We start from the raw sequence: 18,408 nt of genomic DNA on the forward strand, positions 1-18,408 counted from the left end.
AGCTCACAGCAACCTCAAACTCCTGGACTTCAGCAATTCTCTTGCCTCATCCTCCCAAGTAGCTGGGACTACTGGCCTGTGCCACAGGCCTAACTAATTTTTCTATTTTTAGTAGAGATGGGGGTCTTACTCTTGCTCGGGTTGGTCTTGAACTCCTGAGCTCAAGTGATACTACTGCCTTTGCCTTCCAGAGTGTGAGGCATGATCCACCGCACCCACCTCTTCTTTTTTCTCTTTTGACAAGTTTGTATACACAATATTGAAATACCCTCTTCTTAATGAACTGCTGTTTTCTTTTTCTTCTTAAGATTCACTACACCAAAACAATTTACAAAAGCAGGTTTTGTTTACTTCGGAATGAAACTTCCAAAATGTAAAATTAAAAATAGCTGTTTTACTGTTGGCATGGTTGTTTTAAAAAGGTCACTTTAAAGCATAATTTCAAGGTGTTCTATGATCTCATGACATAGCTCAAGAGTGTGTGTGGCCCCCCAGAAACATGGGTGTTGGCCCTGAGCACTGTTCTCTTTGCTTTATTCACCTTGTGTAACAAACTGTGATTATTAGTTTTTATAATATCCTTTCAGCAAAATAAAGCAAATTAGTGCTCACATACCAAGAAATCATATGGGACCAAGCAGAGAAATTATTCTAGTTTCTCTCTCGTGCTCTCAAAAACACAATGCTACTCTCTAGACACCTGCAGCACTGACGGGGGAGATCTTTTTTTGGGGGGGAGACAGTCTCAAGTGCTATGGCATCACAGCTCACAGCAACCTTCAACTCTTGGGCTCAAGCGACCCTCTTGCCTCGGTTTTTCTATTTTTAGTAGAGACAGGGTTTTGCTTTTTGCTCAGGCTGGTCTTGAACCCGTGAGCTCAAGCTATCCATCTGTCTCGGCTAGTGAGCCACGGCACTCGGCCGGTGTGGGAGATCTTGACTCTCTGGCTTAAAACATAGAACAGAAAAGTTAAGAATATTTCAGCCATTAGTCTATTTCAGGGACTCATTTCAGAACCAATCTTTCAAGTTTTGCATTAAGCTTATTGCAAATAATAAATTTGGAAAGTTAATTAAAAATACACTAAAAAATATCCCCAAGCCCTTTTAACCTGGTTAATCTACAGAAACTGAGTTAGGATTGATGGGCTAGTATATCTGTTCTTCCTGTGAGGCTGCACCTAATTTCTCATCAGGAGTCGATATCTGACACTAGTGAGCCTACCCCGATTCAGACAAAGGCCTTTTGGGGACATCTTGTGAAAATGTTTGATACTGCAGCCTAAACACAAAAACTGCCACGTTGCAACCAGTCTTCTCACCTTGACAAGATGATGGCCTGACCCCACCCAGAATGACTGGCCTTGACAGTTGAAGCCCACCTTGGGAAAAGGAGGAAAGCTTTAAGTAGTACTACAGTTCTCTGCTTGCTGTGGGCCAGGCAGTTAAGACTGATGATGATGGGGCATGCTGGCTCACGCCTGTAACCCTAGCACTCCATGAGGCTGTGGCGGCTAGATTGCTTGAGGTCAGGAATTCAAGACCAGCCTAAGTCAGAGTGAGACCCTGCCTCTAAAAATAGCCAGGTGTTGTGGCGGGCACCTGTAGTCTCAGCTACTCAGGAGGCTGAGGCAAGAGAATTGCTTGAGCCCAAGAGTTTGAGGTTGCTGTAAGCTAATGACACCACAGCACTCTACCGATGGCGACAAAGTCAGACTCTTATCTCACAGAAAAAAAGAAAAAGTTCTTTTATAGGCATCAAAGGAGGCCTTTGCCAAGCAAGAAAAGCTTCATCTTTCTCTGCTGCACCCCTTTTAATAAAAGGATTTGTTCTGTCACATTTGGATTTAGTCAAAAGGCCACATGTTCCCCACACTGTGCTTAAAAAATTTTTTTAAAGTGATCTGAGTTTCTCAGAAAGCTCTTAGGTTTTACACTGGATATTCCAGTCAGATCTGAAAACAGAAAAATGAGCAAAGTGACAATCCTTCCTGATAAAATGTGAGTAATGGCCTCTGTCCTTCAGTGGGGTCTCTAAAATGCTATCCAATAGCAATATAGCACAAGCTGCCAATCTCATTTTAAATTTTCAGGTAGCCATAGTAAAACAAACAGGTGAAATTAATTTAATGTTTTATTAACCTATCATGTCCAAAATATCATTTCAACATGTAAACAATGCTTCTAACAATACTTTTTTTGGGTATTGTCTTCAAAGCCCAGGGTATTTTTGATTCTTTTGTTTTAAGACAGTCTCACCTTGTCACCCTGAGTAGACAGAGTATCATGGCATTACCACAGCTCACAGCAACCTCAATCTCTTGGGCTCAAGAGATCCTCTTCAAGACCCAGCTAGTTTTTCTATTCTTTTAGTAACGATGAAGGTCTCACTCTTGTTGAGGCTGGTCTTAAACTCTCTGGAGCTCAAAGCAATCCACCTGCCTCAGTCTCCCAGAATGCTAGGATTACAGGCATGAGCCGCCATGCCTGGCCAGTGTTTTTGATTCTCAACTTGGATACATCTCCATTTGGACGTCAGAACATGGTTTCTCGAGACTTTTAAAAAATTTTTTGTTTTTTATAAACAAGGTCTCACTGGTTCCCAGGCTGGAGTGGAGTGGTACAGCCTTGAACTCCTTGGCTCAAGTGATCCTTCCACCTCAGCTTCTACCAGTGTGAACCATCACATTCAGCCAAGACTTCCTTTTAAAAAGATAATTTTTAAAAAATTTTTATCAGAACACTTGATCTGCATTTAGATTTTTCAAAACTTACAGTTGACAAAATAGATTCACATACCCAAGTCCCTAACATACTTAAAGGATTTCTAAATACTATTAGTTTTTAAAATTAAATAGTTCACTTGTGCTGGCTACATTCAAGTGTTCTGTGCACAAGTGCTAGTGGTTGCTGGACTGGAAAGCCGAGGCAGAAAAGTGGTTTGTTTAGATGTCTTCCCAGACCAGAAACATCAGCTGCAAAATGAGAAAGTCTGGGGTAGGGCCTAGCATTCTTCTTAAAAAGTCCCTGAGGTGTTAGGAGGCACGTTAAGGCTTGAGAAGAACTGGCCTAGAACAAACACCATTATGTATTTGTGTAAACATCAGCAGAGTGCTGACACAAACTTAGCTGGTACACACCACTGCACACCTGGGCCGCAGGGCATGGCCTATTGCTCCTTGGCCACAAAGCTGCACGGTTTGGGGTGTTTGTGTAACTGAACATAGAAAAAGGCACAGCACAGCTAGACAAGAGGAACAGTTCTAGTGTTCTGTAGGATAACCAACAGAATTTTTGTTTCTTTTATTAACAAATCCTGCCTTAGGTTTATTTGTACAAATAGCACAGGAGGACCCTAACCCCATGTAGACAGCAGCCTAGAGGCCACACCAGCCCTCTGTCCTCATGGCAGACAGATGCCTCGACTCTGGAGCCTTCGGGGGGGCCTGGGCACCTTTGGGAGCCTGAGCTGGAACTGAAGCTGGAGCTGCAGATGAAGCAGCAGATTGGGCCTTCATTTGATCCTTGGCCTTGGCCTTTGGCCGGCAGAGCCTGAGACCCTTGGCAATGTGTGCACGAGCACACTTCCCAAGCTTGGTGTGGCCGATGTAAGCCAAGTTGACCAAGTTTATGGCTGGCACCCTTTGGAATCTTGGTCTTAACCGCCTTGGGCTTTACAAGGGCCTTGACAGCTTCAGCACGTGCACTTATGGCCTTGGCATTGTTGGCCTGCGTCTTCTTCAGGCCCTTCTTGTTGTGCTTCTCAGTAAAGCCCGTTCCTCAGGAACTTGGTATCTACTCCCTTAAGAGATTCATCTTTGTGATCGGGGTTTCTTGATGCCATTTCTGTGCCACTTTCGGGACTGGTTGTGTGTGGTGTGGTTCTTGGACTTAGCCATGTTGCACTGCGACCCACGACTTGAGAATTTGTACATTCTCAAATAGCTAGAAGAATGGATTTTTAATGTTCCCAAGTGATGTTTGTGGTGACAGATTTGATAACCTTATTTGATCATTACATTGTATACATGTAAAACTATACTCCATAAATACATACAATTATGGCAATTACAAACCAAGGCCAAAAAAAAAAAAAGCTTGTGTCAGATTAAAATAAAAAGGTACATTAAAAATACTATATTATCTCATGGCTCTACCATTGTATATGCATTGTCATTTGCATGACTGTTAAGTTTTGATCACTTATTTGTAGAATGGAAATTTAATACAATCCCATTTTATTTTTAACCTGTGAAAACAGGGGAAGAAAGTATGTAACTGCTTAGATTTTTTTGATCGGGGCCATCAGCTTTCCCAATAGCGTGAATGGAATGTGCAGCTGATTTCCAGGATGGACCTTGGATGACATTTAGTTTCTACCATATCTCCTGATGCCCAAGGCCCTAAGAAATGAGAACACTTTTTTGCACTGAGTTTTAATTGGAAATACTTAAAACAGTTTAATGACTTATAATGAATTATAAAACTTTGTTAAATTACACTACCTTTGATGACACATTCATTCTTTAGTATTTATGTACACCTGAAAAAACCAACATACTGTGTTCTCTGCAGCCTTCCTCCCCATTTCAGCAGATGATTATAAAGAGGTCTAAACTACTGGTAAGTCAAAATCCACCTGTGTTAGAAATGAAACAGAGAGCTAAATCTATACACAGCTGTGCTGTTAAGAGCATAGGTGGTATTATCTCATATTTTGGGTATGAAGCAATTTAGCTCCCTCTCACAGGAAACAAAAGCAGGTGCTGATCATGGATACACCGATTACTTTTGGCATGCCTCAATTTTTTTCTCCCCTGGCTTCTTGTCTCCTGTGCCTGAGTCTTGAACTGGTAACCAACAACTTTGGGAGGATGTTGACGACAGGCAGGCCAGAGAGGAAGTGTCAGCAGACTTAAAAAAAGCAAATCCAGCCATAATTATACAGACAGTCCACCCAAATGGTTCAGCCACATACTCATAGATAAATCTAACCATTGCAAAAAAAAAAAAAAGAATAATTCTCTGATCCGCTCAGCTAGCTTCTGGCCCCTGTAGTCCATCTGCATGGGCAGCAAGCACAGGTGCACCAGCATAACTTGCCGAGGTGGGCAGCAGAATGCAGCCAGCAGGCTGTGGGTTGAGTGCAACTGAGCCTCAGTAACCACAAAGGCCAGATCTGGTACTGTGTACTGCCTGGCAGGCCTACCAAGCCCAGGAGTGTACTCCTAACACTCTCAACACATATTGAGGTTGTCACTGGAAATCTAATGCCAGTGTTGATGTCAATGTTCCTACATGCTCATCACTTAGTGAAGTCATGGCCTCAAAGCGTGTACCTGTTCACCCAACCCTGAAGGACTGTGGGCATACACCCCACCTCCTCACCTGCTCCTGTTAGTGTTTGCTGCTCCTCAAACCTATAAAACCTAACCCCTATAACCTCCAGTACTCAAAAAGCTCTATTCCTGCTACTGTAGTTTTTTAAAAGATATTTCTGGAAGTTTCTATCACTTCAACACGAGACAGAGCTTTGTACTGAACTGATATTTTGCAACTTTGTTCTTAATGCTGAAATCACGTCCAGGTATGAATAAACTGTCTCAAAAGATGGCTTGTTACTGACAATTATGCCCATTTTAAGAAGTCACCTGTGGCAAGGTCCAGCAGTCCAGCTGGTTCTTTCATAAAGTGGAATCCCAGCCCTCTGGAGTCAGGGACACATGCATGGCTGTGTCCTCCCAGGGACCATTGGTGGAAGACTGGGGGTCACCTCTGGACAAAGACCCTTAACAAGGTAAGTGCTCAGACCACCACATCATTCTAGAAGACACATGAATGACAGAAACTTCTAGAAGACTGGGCCATTAACTGGCTAGTCCCAAGCCATAGTTGTCCTCTGATCTGGCCATTCAGACCTTTTACTCTTTAACATATTATCCTTCTGATTGCTTATTTTGCTAAATCATTTGTGTATTTCACTGCAAAAGTTTTAATAAAGTTTTAGATTGGTGCCTCACACCTGTAATTTCAGCACTCTGGGAGGCTGATGCAGGAGGATCACTTGAGGTCAGGAGTTTGAGACCAACCTGAGCAAGAACAACACCCTGTCTCTACTAAAAATAGAAAAAAATTACCTACATATAGTGTGGTGCACATATGTACTCCCAGCTGCTTGGGAGGCCAAAGTGGGAGGATTGTTTGAGCCCAGGAATGTGGGGTTATAGTGAGCTATGATTGAGCCACCTGCACTTCAGCCTGGGCAAGAGAGACTCTGTATGTCCCCCTGCCAAAATAAAGTTTCAGACTTTGCCATGAGAAGTATGAGGGTACCAGATCACAGACATTATCTGCAAAGTTGAGATGACACACAGCCAGCGAACATGCCAGCTTAGACAGAGATGTCATTGCTTTACTTTCCACCTAAAAGAAAAGAGAATAGTTTTTTAGGTTTGTCTTGATTACCTATTATCACATCAAATATCTTACAGAAAAAATAAAGTGTTTCAGAAACCGACTAAGATGTTCCTATTCGATCAGACCTTGTGTTAGAACACAGCATTTGTAATTTGGGGTTCTAGTCCTGCATCCCTTATCCTTATGAAGAACTAAGTCATTTATTACCTACTCTACAATGACTTTTCAATATCACTACTGTGACAAAGAGCTGCTGCACCAAACCTGATAGTAACTATATGCACATGTGCCATCTGGACTGATACCTGAATTGCTGGGCCAGCCAACTGGAAGACAGGGTGTTTAAAGGTCCCGATGGCTTAGATTCAGCAGTTCTCACCAATGAGCACCTATGGAGAGGTCAGATGGTTTCACTCAACCCCTTCATGTGCTTATCAAAGAAGCCCACAGAGGTGCATGCAGTTAGGCAGTTAACTCACAGCCTGGTTCAGGTTTGGAGAAGGTAAGAAACAATCAAAGGCAAGTGGAAAGTAACATGTTTCCATTTTTATTCAACAGCAAATTTAGGCAGACATTTCTACTGATTTGACGAGAATACCAGAGTCAGGGGTTGAATTGTGCTCCCCCAACCCAAATACATGCTGGAACCCTGACCCTCAGAACTTAGAATGTGACCTTATCTGGAGTCAGGGTCTATACAGAGGTAAGCAGTCACCGGTGTGGACTACATGACTGGTGTTCTTATAAAGTCAGACACAGATTCAGGGGAGAACACATGCACAAGAAGGCAGATGGGGGTGATGTCTACAAGTCAAGAACATTAACGACTGCCAGCAAACCCCGAGACACTGGAGGGAGGCATGGAGCAGATTCTGTCCCAGTCCCCAGTAGCCAACCTGCTGACACCCTGACCTTGGATTTGCAGTCTCCAGAACTGAGAATCAATTTCTATTGTTTAAGTCACCCACTGTGTAGTACTTCATAGCAGCCCCGGAACCTAATACAACCTTACTTTTATTATATTCACCCCAACTCTAACAGCAAATATCCAAGATCCAACACTCAGTATGGAGCAAAGCTCAAGGCTATTCCACCCCTGCCTTCAAGTGTACACTGGTTTTACTCATGTTACTTGTTCTAAGCCAGTTCAGGTATAGCTAGGAGCCCCTTCTCACCCAGCTTTGCTGGAAGGGCGGCTCTCATGTCTGCAGTTGTGGTCCAGAGGATGTCTGTGCTGGATACAGAAATTACCATGACACTGGTCACAGGCCACCTGCAGCATCTCTTTTTTCTTGCATCCCTCTTTTGAGCACTGGAATGTAAAAATCTAAGAAAGCAAAGTTACTTCAGTATGCAATTCTTTAAACAGCCCAATAAAACTAATCACATTTAAATCAGAAACAGCTTTCATCTACACAGAACACAGATGTTACATTTTCATTCAACCATCCTACTGTCAGAGGAAGATAGACCAGAGCTGCTCCAGGAAGATGAAAGACAACAGGGGAGCAGTGATCTGGAAGGGAAGGCAGCCCTGGAAAGGCGCAGCGAGCACAGCCCCCAGGGTACACAGCTGTGCACAGCTCTGGACAGCGGAGGCTGTTCTTGTCAGTGGAATATCTATGTCCTCCAACAGCTAGTCATTTTCTTTTGGTGGTGGCTAAGTGGTAATATAAATTCTTGTATTTCCCATTCCCCATGAATATAAGGCGGCAAGCTTGTCTGATAGTCTGAGAGCAGCCCTCTGGCAAAGGCAGGTGAGCATGACTGTCCTGAACGGCTGTGCAGGAGCCTGTGCACATGCAAAGACAGGGATAAGGGGGTGTAGGCAAAACAGTGTCTGCTACAGCGGCAGAACAGAGAGCATGAGGAACACGAAAGAGATGCACCCGTGTCAGGGTGGGCAGGCAAGAATGACCTGGCAGCTAGGAGCCAACAGAGGGGGAGCTGCGTCAACCTGGAAGAAGCAGGTGTGCTGGAGAGAGCCACAGGCTGGTAGAGGATTTAAATGATTTCCAGAAGGTCTGAGGGCAGTGGAGCTGAAGTAAATAGAGTGTGGGGTTGGAGGAAGCCTTCATATAAAGAGCTTTGTGGGTTTATTCTCATGTTTATTCTCACTTTAAAGTAAAACTTAATGAGGCCGGGTAAGGTGGCTCACATCTGTAATCCTAAGCACTTTGGGACGCTGAGGCACGTGGATTTCTTGAGCTCAGGAGTTTGAGAGCAGCCTGAGCAAGAGAAAGACCCTGTCTCTATTAAAAACAGAAAAAAACAGCTTGGCGCCTATGGCTCAAGCGGCTAAGGCACCAGCCACATACACCTGAGCTGGAGGGTTTGAATCCAGCCTGGGCCCACCAAACAACAATGACGGCTGCAACAAAAAATACCCAAGCCTTGTGGCGGGTGCCTGCAGTCCTAGCTACTTGGGAGGTAGAGGCAGGAGAATCGTTTGAGCCCAGAAGTTGGAGGTTGCTGTGAGCTGTGATGCCACAGCACTCTACCCAGGGTGACAGATTGAGGCTCTGTCTCAAAAAAAAAAAAAAAAAAAAAACCTAGCCAGGCATTGTGGCGGGCACCTGTAGTCCTAGCTACTCAGGAGACTGAGGAAAGAGGATCGCTTGAGACCAAGAGTTTGAGATTGCTGTGAAGATGATGCTACAGCACTCCACCTAGGGTGAGTAAGACTCTCTCTCTCTCTCTCAAAAAAGCCTTACATCTGCAGTAATTGTACAGAATTTAACATTTTAAGATGTTTGATAACTATATAACATGATTTGTAACTAGAAACTGATTTAAGCTTGATGAAAGCCAATCCCCCTAGAAGAAAAGCTCTTAAAAAAGCCAGAAGTGCCTGGGCGCAGTGGCTCACGCCTCTAATCCTAGCACTCTGGGAGGCCAACGCAGGTAGATTGCCTGAGCTCATGAGTTTGAGATCAGCCAGAGCCAGAGCAAGACTAAGTCTCTAAAAATAGCCGGGCATTGTGGTGGGCACCTATAGTCCCAGCTACTTGGGCGGCTGAGGCAAAAGAATTGTTTAAGCCTAGGAGTTTGAGGTTGCTGTGAGCTGTGACGCTACGGCACTCTACCGAGGGCAACAAAGTGAGACCGTCTCAAAAAAAAAAAAAAAAAAAAAAAAGTCAGAAGTGTCCATGTGCTCATTGCACAGAATAAGAGGATAGGAGGAACTCTGCACCAGAAAAGCTGCTATCCTTAGACAGAAACAACCCAAATTGAACCGGGAGGGTCCATAGGTAGGGTGCAGAGTGCAGCTATCTGCAACCAGACCCAGGAGACAGCCTTGGGGAAAGTGCAGAGGCTCTAGAGCTCTCAAGTCCAGGGGAAGGGCAGATGGGACGCACACTACACAGAAGTCAAGCTGAAGCATCTCCCCTCGGGCATCTGGCAAAGGAGGAAGATCTGAACACAAGTATTGGCTTTGCCTCTTCTTGAAATAGCATAAAAATGACAGAAAAGATTTTCCGAGAGGGTAAAAAACCCTTAAGGGTCAAAGAGTAAGAAGAAAACAGCTTCAAGATTTCAGAAGCTAAAAAGCACATGGATGAGTAGTAATGGACTAAGCAGAGAAGAGAGGTCACAAGCAGACAGGCCAAGAAACTAATCCAATCCATGAAACAGAAACCCCAAAACTTGGGTGGCACCTGTGGCTCAGTGGGTAAGGTGCCAGCCCCATATACCGAGGGTGGTGAGTTAAAGCCTGGCCCCAGCCAAACTGCAACCAAAAAATAGCCAGGCGTTGTGGCGGGCGCCTGCAGTCCCCAGCTACTTGGATGGCTGAGGCAAGAGAATTGCCTAAGCCAAGGAGTTGGAGGTTGCTGTGAGCTGTGTAATGCCACAGCACTCTACCTAGGGTGATTAAGTGAAACTCTGTCTACATAAAAAAAAAAAAAAAATCCCAAAACTTGGAGGACTACAATAAGAGAAGCTGTAAGCTTGTTAAGGAACAAACCCAAAAGAGCAGACTTCTGCTTTAGTCTGAAGGATCAGCCAGAGGCTGCCATCCCAGGGAAGCACTTGGGGGCAGGAGGACCTCAAGAGACCTCTCTGGAGGATGGCTGTGACCTCACAAACCATGTGGGTCTCTCTACTGTTTCCCAGGACTCTAGCAGCCAGGAATGGCCCCTCTTGACAGGGATGGAAGGATGGAAGACACAGACTTCAGGGGCTTCCTGAGAGAGTGGACCAACAGCAAAGACCAAAGTCCACCTGCACTTAACAAGCAGCTAGATCCAGAGCAGGCAGAGAGGAGGAGGATGTTTATCATGACATGTAGAAAAACCAGTGACGAAAAGTAACCTGAGGCAGAGCCTACAGGGAGAAGCTTACCCAGGAACTAGGCCACAGTACTAAGAATCCAGAGAGAGGAGACTGTAAAGGGAAACAAAGAAATGCAAGAGAACATTCCAAAATCCAGAAGGTCAACTACATGCCCAGCACATATGTGATGGACACTAAACATGTCTGATGTGAACCTTCCAACAATTATGGGACAAAGAGAAGATCCTCTAAGCTTCTGGGAGAAAAAATGGACCCACAGATGACCACAGCCAGGCCAGCTTGGGAATTCTCTAAAGCACAGACAGGGAGCAATCCATTCAGATATTTTAGGCAGACTTCAAAGCTAAGATGCTAAACCCAGGTGGCTAATCCAGTAGAAGCTGAGAATAAATATCCTGAGAAATGCATGATCTTGATTTATCTCCCATTCTTTCTCCCAGGAAGCAGCCAGAGAATGTGCTTCCACTAAAATAAGGGAATAAACTAAGAAAGAGCAAAACACAGGAAACATAGATCCAAAGAGAAAGGCAAGGGGACTCTCTAGGCTGGGTCCTCGAGGCAGCAAGACCTGGAGCACACACTCCAGAGCATGGTCCAACTCTTCCAGGAGGACTGGCTCATTAGAATGAGGTGGAGAGCTGAATCCTAAGCGTACACTGTGGGGAACAGGTAACATCTACAACTAAGAGCAAATAAGACAAACCTAGGTTGCAATAATACACATTTGAAGAAAAAGGAGAAAACAAACATAAGACTAGCTAAGTGTGGAAGGTGGCTGCGAACTGAGCCTGTATTTCCTAAGAGTCCTATCACCAAGGAACAGATGAATGACTTTGATAAAAAGACCCACACTGCCAAAGCAAGAACACTGAATGTCTGAATTTTACATCCTCTTGACCCCTAATATTTACAGAATGTTTAACTGAAAACTCATGTCATTCACAACTTAGGAAAACAACACAGCATTAGGGTTTTACTTTGTACATACGCTACTGGGATTAATTTTCACAGGAAACAGACTTTCCTTCTTGCTCCCTGAAAACCCAACAGTCACAGATCATAGATTCAGTCCAGAATCTGTCCTTATTTTTTTTGGTCCTTACCTTCTTTTTATTCTTCCCAGGATGTTTACAGTCTCTATCAATGTGATCACCAACCACCACATCTGGAATCTCTCCCTTCTTTACTGGGATGGGGATATTACAGAGCGGGCACACTGGAACCTGAACATCCTAAAGATATAATGAAAGTAAATTATATCTGAGATTCAGACAACCAAACTTACAAAAGAAAAAGGTGAAGTTATATGCTATACTTGAACTTGCATGGGGTACAGAAAACTTACATTGTGACCACTCATGAGAACAAATCATTGCTCCTATAATGGGTTAACAATAAGGCACCTCTAGTCAGGCACAGTGGCTCATGCCTGTAATCCTAGCACTCCAGGAGGCTGAGGTGGGCAGACTGCTTGAACTTGAGTTCAAGACCAGCCTCAGCAAGAGTGAGACTCCATCACTACTAAACAGATATAAAAACTTGCTGGGCATTATGGCAGGTGCCTGCAGTCCCCACTACTTGGGAAGCTGAGGCAAGAGGATCATTTGAGCCCAGGAGTTTGAGGATGCTGTGAGCTATCCTGACACCATAGAACTCTAGCAGGGTGAACATGTGAGATTCTGTCACAAAACAAAACACTAATAAGGCATCTCTAGAACATGAGGGTGAGATCCAGTGGAATTTAAACATAATGGATCAACCACAGGAATGACCCCAGAACAGTTGAGTCAAAGGCAGCCAAGAAAGGAAGCTGGTGAAGCCACTCGAGAAACCACCCAAGGCCAGCAGGGCAGTCTGTCCAGCACTGCCCAGGTGAGAAGGCCTGCCTAGCACCTCCAGAGTGGAGATGACAGAAGGAAGCATAAGCCATAAAGATCCCCCAGTTTAGAAGCAAACTTCTAAAACCCAAACCACAAAAAAAATAAATAAATAATAAAAAGAAAATCCCCCAGTTTTTGTGGCTTCCTATATGGCTTTTACACAGAAAGAGATTCACTCAGACAAAGGAATACACACCTAGGCTGAGCTCTTAGTATATAACCACCACTGCCGGCTGCAATCCAAGACTGGGGGCATCTAGAGAGGGTGACTGGACCACCCAGTAGCTAAATACCCAATATGCTCAAAAATTTGGGCCAGGATAAGAGTTGAGGAACAGTCAACAAGAAAACTAGGGTGGCAAACAACACAGGATGGGTAGCAGATAATTACAGAATTGTGGGCCCTACTGTCTGTGGGCTAAGGTCAAAGAGACATCAGGTGGGGTTCTCTCAATGGGCCAGTTTTAGGGTCATGAATTTCACAATGCCAGTTTATTATGAAATAAGATGCTACTAGATGACCTCTAGCCAGACTCCTTCCCATGTAGGAACGTGGGAGGGCCCAGTCAACAAAGGTAATGGGAATCTGGCTTGGTCATCAGTGCTGGGTGAACACACGTAGTGACTCATCCCCACCCCCTAATAGCCTAAAAGACGCAAGAGGGTCAGACCTTAGCCAACATGGATCACAGCATACGAAGCTGAGTCACCCATATTTCTCCCTGCCTGCAGGGCAAAACAGTACCCAGTAACAAAGTGAATGTGGGCTGGGAGCCTTCAGAAAAGCCAATAACCAGAGTCTTACATCTGTTGACTTATGCAAATTAGTTCTGAAAGCCCTCTTTCAGTTTCCACTGTGCATTATTTGACTCAGCTAACTATGATGGCAAGGCTGCAAACTTATCCAAATAAACAAGCATCTCTAATGCTTTCCTGATTAAATTTTCCAAGTATTAAAACAATTCTTGTACCCCATGAAAATATAGCTACATGATTCCTTGGTGTAGCGGATCAAAGGAACCAAGTATTTTAATATGTAAAGCCGTTAAGGTAAGGTTACAACAACCATTTGACTCCATGAGTTGCTGAAAATAAAATTTCAGTTGTTTTAGAGCCAAGCTGTGCAACAGAACTTCCTACACTGATGGAAATGTCCCGTATCTGTGCTGGCCAGTGGTCACTGGCCATATCCAGCTACTGGATATTATACTGTTGGCTAGTGGAACTGTGAAAGTAGATTTAAATTTTATTTAATTTTAAGTTAAAGAGCCACATGCTGCAAGTGTCTACTATAATGGACAGCTCAGCTTTAGACTTAGAACCTTTTGAATCACCTTCTTGAATGCAAAGGGACATCTGTGTGCAGCACATGTAAAATGATCTTTACAGAAATCTTGTTTACATGCATCACATTTCAGTGGAAGAAAATCTAAAAAAGAAAACAAACAAAAAATGGTGAAGTATTTTAAAGACTAGAAGACTTACAGGTATGTAGGCACTTACCTACACTAAGTGCTTCATGTCTATCAGATAAAAAATACCGTCAAAGATCACACATGAGAAAACAATTTTAGGGTCAACATTCAAGAAACTATTAAATTATCTTCTCAAGAGAGATCCCATTTCTAATGGTACATGTCTCGCAAGTATTTAATTAAGTGGTACACCTGTATCCACTTATCCCTGGCAGCCAACCTCATACCCAGCCTTAGGAGGACACTAACTACCAATGTTGAACAGAAACTGCACCATGCCAGCTTCCCAATACTGAAAAGCTAGAAAGGCCAAGACAGAGAATTACCAGCCAATTAGCATAATGGCTAGTTCTCCCCCCCAAAATAGCTAACAAAATACACTTTTTCTATTAATATTTTCTTTAAAAAGTACTTACCTAGCTGCTTGCAAGTTTTTTCTGAACAATGTTTCCCCAAATCAGGAAACTCCATTATGAGACGTGTTCAAAACACGGACGACAAAATTGGGTATCACCTACAAGAATTAGAATAGTTAAGAGAAAAGCAGCGACTGTCCTAATTTATTTCCCCTGGGATTCTAATTTATAGTTAATGAAAGTTAACACAACTCTGTAGGTAGCATAAAATGGGAGTTTTAATACAAATACAAGATGAGACTTGGCAAAGATGAGCCACTCAGAATCAATCCCATTAGGAGAGAACTGCTTTTCAGTCCTTTAAATTCGTAGTCTACGAAGCTCACTTTGAATTTAGGTTTTTGGTTCTTTTGTTAAACCATATTCCTACTCATACTGACAAAGGCTTCCCATGTTCAATTTACACAGCTGCCAGTGAAAATTACAACCTTGGTGAATTTTAAGTCACAATTTCAATCATGGGATATACTTGCTAACATAGACAAAACTGTTATTAAGTGCTGAATCATAGTAGTTGACTACCCTATCCATTTAACTGAGATTTAACGCTAGCTCTTGCCTAACTCTCTCATGCACCAAGTTTTTACTTTGAACTTTTCCTTGATGACATCAACTTGTAGCTGATCAGGGAGGCACACAAGCAGCTAATTCACCACGGAGAACAGGTGAAGTTACTGCACTTGAGAGAGAGCTTAAGTCCACAGCAGGTCCCATCCTCTTGAATGGATTCTTGTCAATGGAACTCAAGTTCCTACAGCCTTTTCTAGGTCTTCCTTTCAGTTCTCTCCACTCTCTTGGGCTGTCCTCTAGGCCACTGCTAACATCTACTCATTCCCTGCAGCACCCGTTTAAGGAAGGTGTCACTTCCACAAAAGGGTCTTTCCTGCATCTGTCAGCACCTCCTGATCTAAAGTGCACACCCTCTACCCTCGTGTTTTTTGTTTTTTTCCCCTTGAGACAGAGGTTGGCTCTTCGCCAAGCGACCACACAGAGGATGCAGTGACATCATAGCTCACTGTAGCCTAAAACTCTAGGGCTCAAGCGATCCTCCTACCTCAGCCTCCAGAGAAGCTGGGACTACAGATGCGCTCCATTACTCTCCGCTACTTTTTCTATTTTTAGTGGAGACCGAGGTCTCGCTTTGCTCAAGACGGTTTCATACTCCTTCCCTCGCGGTCTCTCACAGTGCTGTGCTGGGTTTACAAGAAAGAACTACTGCTCTCAGCACACCCTCTGCCCTTGAAGGATGAGCATTCCTCTCCCAGCACGCACGCTAGTCCTCTAACCAGATTCCTCATTTTACTGTTATCAGCTCCGCCAAGTGCGAAGACCGTGTCGGGGCTGCCCATCATTTACTAGAAAGACCTAGTACAACGCACCACACCAGACGAAACTGTCTTGTCTACGGATACGTGGACCATTCAGGCCGTGCCTGGACGGCGGGTCGACTACTCCCTCTGAATAGGGTACCGCGGCCCCTGTGCTCCCAGGCCGGCGGGGACCCAACCCCAAGCAGGCTTGAACGCAGGCGGCCCCGACCCCATACCTGGCTCCCGTGCGGGACCTGGGCAGCTGCGAGGGCAAACGTAAGGTGGCGAAACGGGACAGCAGACACCGCTCTCCGTGGCCAGCCCCAGGAGCCGGGCCACAGGAGCGACCACACAGGAACCCGCGCAGCGTCCACGGCCCGCCCGCACGCAGGACACACAGCACCATCGCGCCACCCACAGCCCTCATCATTTAAGCGTTGCCACCTGGTCCGAGCACGGTCAGCCCGGAAATTCCCGGCGCTCCCCGACGACGTCACGCGAAGGCCAGCCAATCCCACCCCGCTGCGCCCCGGTGGCCCCCGACGCGCCTCCAGACGTCACTAACCAGTCGACCAATCCCGCCCCGCCGCGCCCCAGTCGACCCACCCGCTCCTCGCTCCTCCGTCCCCTTTTCTGGAAGGGTCCGGCCGCTTCTAGCAGGTGCCTAGTCACGGTTCTGTGGCTCTGCGCACGCGTAGCGAGGCTGGGTCGAGGTACCAGAGAGCTGAGTCAGGGCGCACTTCCCCGGGCTGCCCCAACTTTGGATCAGAAGGCCTCTACGCCCCAGGACGGGTAGATAGGGATGATCGACCGGGCCTTCCCTGCCAACTCTTCTGTCCTGGTGAAGAGGTCTCTGAAAAGCAAAAAGCAGTCTGTGTTTATTCAGAGGGAACTCTGTAAAACAGAGAGCAACTCTGAGGGAAGTAGTTCAAACTGAAGAAACAAAGTGTAGGGCCAGAGAAAATTAAAGTCGAGTAAACTTATTCAAAGACAGATGGAACAACAGGGCAGAGGGGCGCCTATGAAAGCAAGTGGAGGGAGGCAGGCTATAAAGCAGACGTGACACAGCTGGTCTGGTTGGTTTCTTTGTAAACCAGTCAGGAAAAATCACAGGCAAAGTAAAAGAGCTCTGAGAACAAATCAAACAGAGACAACATCTTGAATCACCTAATCCCTGGTCCTAACTCAATTCCTAGCCTCTTTGGTTATTTCCTATTTTAGGGACATTAATTATGATCTTTCTCAGTTTTGGACCAGTAATTCTCCGTCTCATCTGATTTATTGACCAAGCAGTCACCTGAAAAACAACCACTCATATCCTCACCCTATGTGGATATCAACCAGTTCAGACTTCCAGTGTTCTGTAAACACCACTCACTTCCCCCTCCCTTTTTTCCTCACAGGCATCCCACGCAGACCCTCAATCGGCAGGAAGCAAAGAGGCACTATGCCCATCACTCTGCCTTCATATACAGACTAAAAAGACCAGGCTGATAGGGCCGAATGTAGGTACCCACCCAAACAGAACCGTCCAGCCCAGGAAAGAATGAGTGCATGAAAGTCCCACCCAGGAAGGAATGAGTGTGCCAATCCCTACCCCCCACACACACTCTTATAGTCCCACCCCACCTTAACACTTGTGCTGACTTCTTTTTCCAACTTAGCCTGCTCGGGTCTGAGTGAATGGCCATGTTGCCCACAAAGAACATGGACTCCACTACTTTTCGTTCATGTCTCAGAATAACCTCTCATTTTCAGTCCTTAACCACTCAATGAAATTACTTAAAAATACATTAAAAACAAAACAAAAACAGACTTTATGTCACACCCCAGGGAAAGTGTGTTGGAGCTTTAAACAGCAGGTTCCTGGGTGGCCAAAGAATTGAAAGACACACCACTAACCAACAGGGAGCCACAAAACAGATTAGGATGGGCAACTGTCCCTTGTGAAAACAGAGCAAGAAAAAAATCCTGTTTGTCACCCTCATGGGGGATGCATCAGGGCCTGAGTTAGGGAGGAGTTGTTCACAAAAGAGACTAGGGGAGTGAGGAAAACTCAGGTGCAAAGACTGGAGTGGTTAGTGTGCAGGCACTGACAGATGGAGTGGCCACAGAGGAAAAATATTCCCAGAGGGCCACAGGAGGAGTCAGATAAGGGAAAAGTTGAGTTGAGGCAACAGAGATTAGGCTTTATAAAGCATACAGTCTCCTGTACTGGTGAGATTAAATTGGGGGAGGTTAGGGGTGGAAAGTCCATAGTTACGGGGCCTAACAGAGCTGTGTTATTTTCTGCCAGAACGGAAGAGTTGTATGTGTCAGGTATGGCAATGGGATTGAAAGAATTCTGGTATAAAGAAAGGTACATCCAGCATCCTAAGAGGAAGAATAAGAGTTCGTGGCAGCTGAGAAGGAGGTGTTTAAAAGCCAGGGAATAAGGAAGTGTTATTGTAGGTCTTGCAGGACAGTGAGGTCTAATCCTTCATGGGGTGGAGGGGTTATACTGGAAGAAAGTTTTTTTTTATGATTTGTCTTTTTTCTTGCTGACATGGTATGTCCTAACTCCTCCTCCATCTGATAATCCTACACGTGTGAGATATGTCCAGCAGACAGTAAT

General features: G+C 44.9%; 1 protein-coding gene and 1 pseudogene across 4 annotated transcripts; both read right to left on the minus strand.

Moving 5' to 3' along the window:
* Window positions 1-1,815: 1,815 nt before the first annotated feature.
* LOC128562334 (signal peptidase complex subunit 1-like) lies at window positions 1,816-5,096 on the minus strand (annotated as a pseudogene).
* A 90-nt stretch (window positions 5,097-5,186) lies between these two features.
* Window positions 5,187-16,264, minus strand: ZFAND2A (zinc finger AN1-type containing 2A). Of its 4 annotated transcripts, XM_053557196.1 has the most exons (7): window positions 16,031-16,264; window positions 14,485-14,582; window positions 13,928-14,022; window positions 11,817-11,945; window positions 7,593-7,744; window positions 6,723-6,806; window positions 5,187-6,423 (listed from the first exon to the last, which is right to left on the minus strand). In XM_053557196.1, the coding sequence occupies exons 2-7, from the start codon at window positions 14,537-14,539 to the stop codon at window positions 6,405-6,407; spliced, it is 534 nt and encodes a 177-aa protein (XP_053413171.1). In that variant the 5' UTR covers window positions 14,540-14,582; window positions 16,031-16,264; the 3' UTR covers window positions 5,187-6,404. The 4 variants fall into 4 exon arrangements, with proteins under 4 accessions (XP_053413171.1, XP_053413172.1, XP_053413169.1 ...); XM_053557197.1 differs by lacking the exon at window positions 6,723-6,806 and having other exon boundaries at window positions 5,200-6,423; XM_053557194.1 differs by lacking the exon at window positions 5,187-6,423 and having other exon boundaries at window positions 6,444-6,806.
* Between the last annotated feature and the right edge of the window lie 2,144 nt (window positions 16,265-18,408).

The sequence above is a fragment of the Nycticebus coucang genome, chromosome 12 (assembly GCF_027406575.1).
Source record: "Nycticebus coucang isolate mNycCou1 chromosome 12, mNycCou1.pri, whole genome shotgun sequence".
Lineage (NCBI taxonomy): Eukaryota > Metazoa > Chordata > Mammalia > Primates > Lorisidae > Nycticebus > Nycticebus coucang.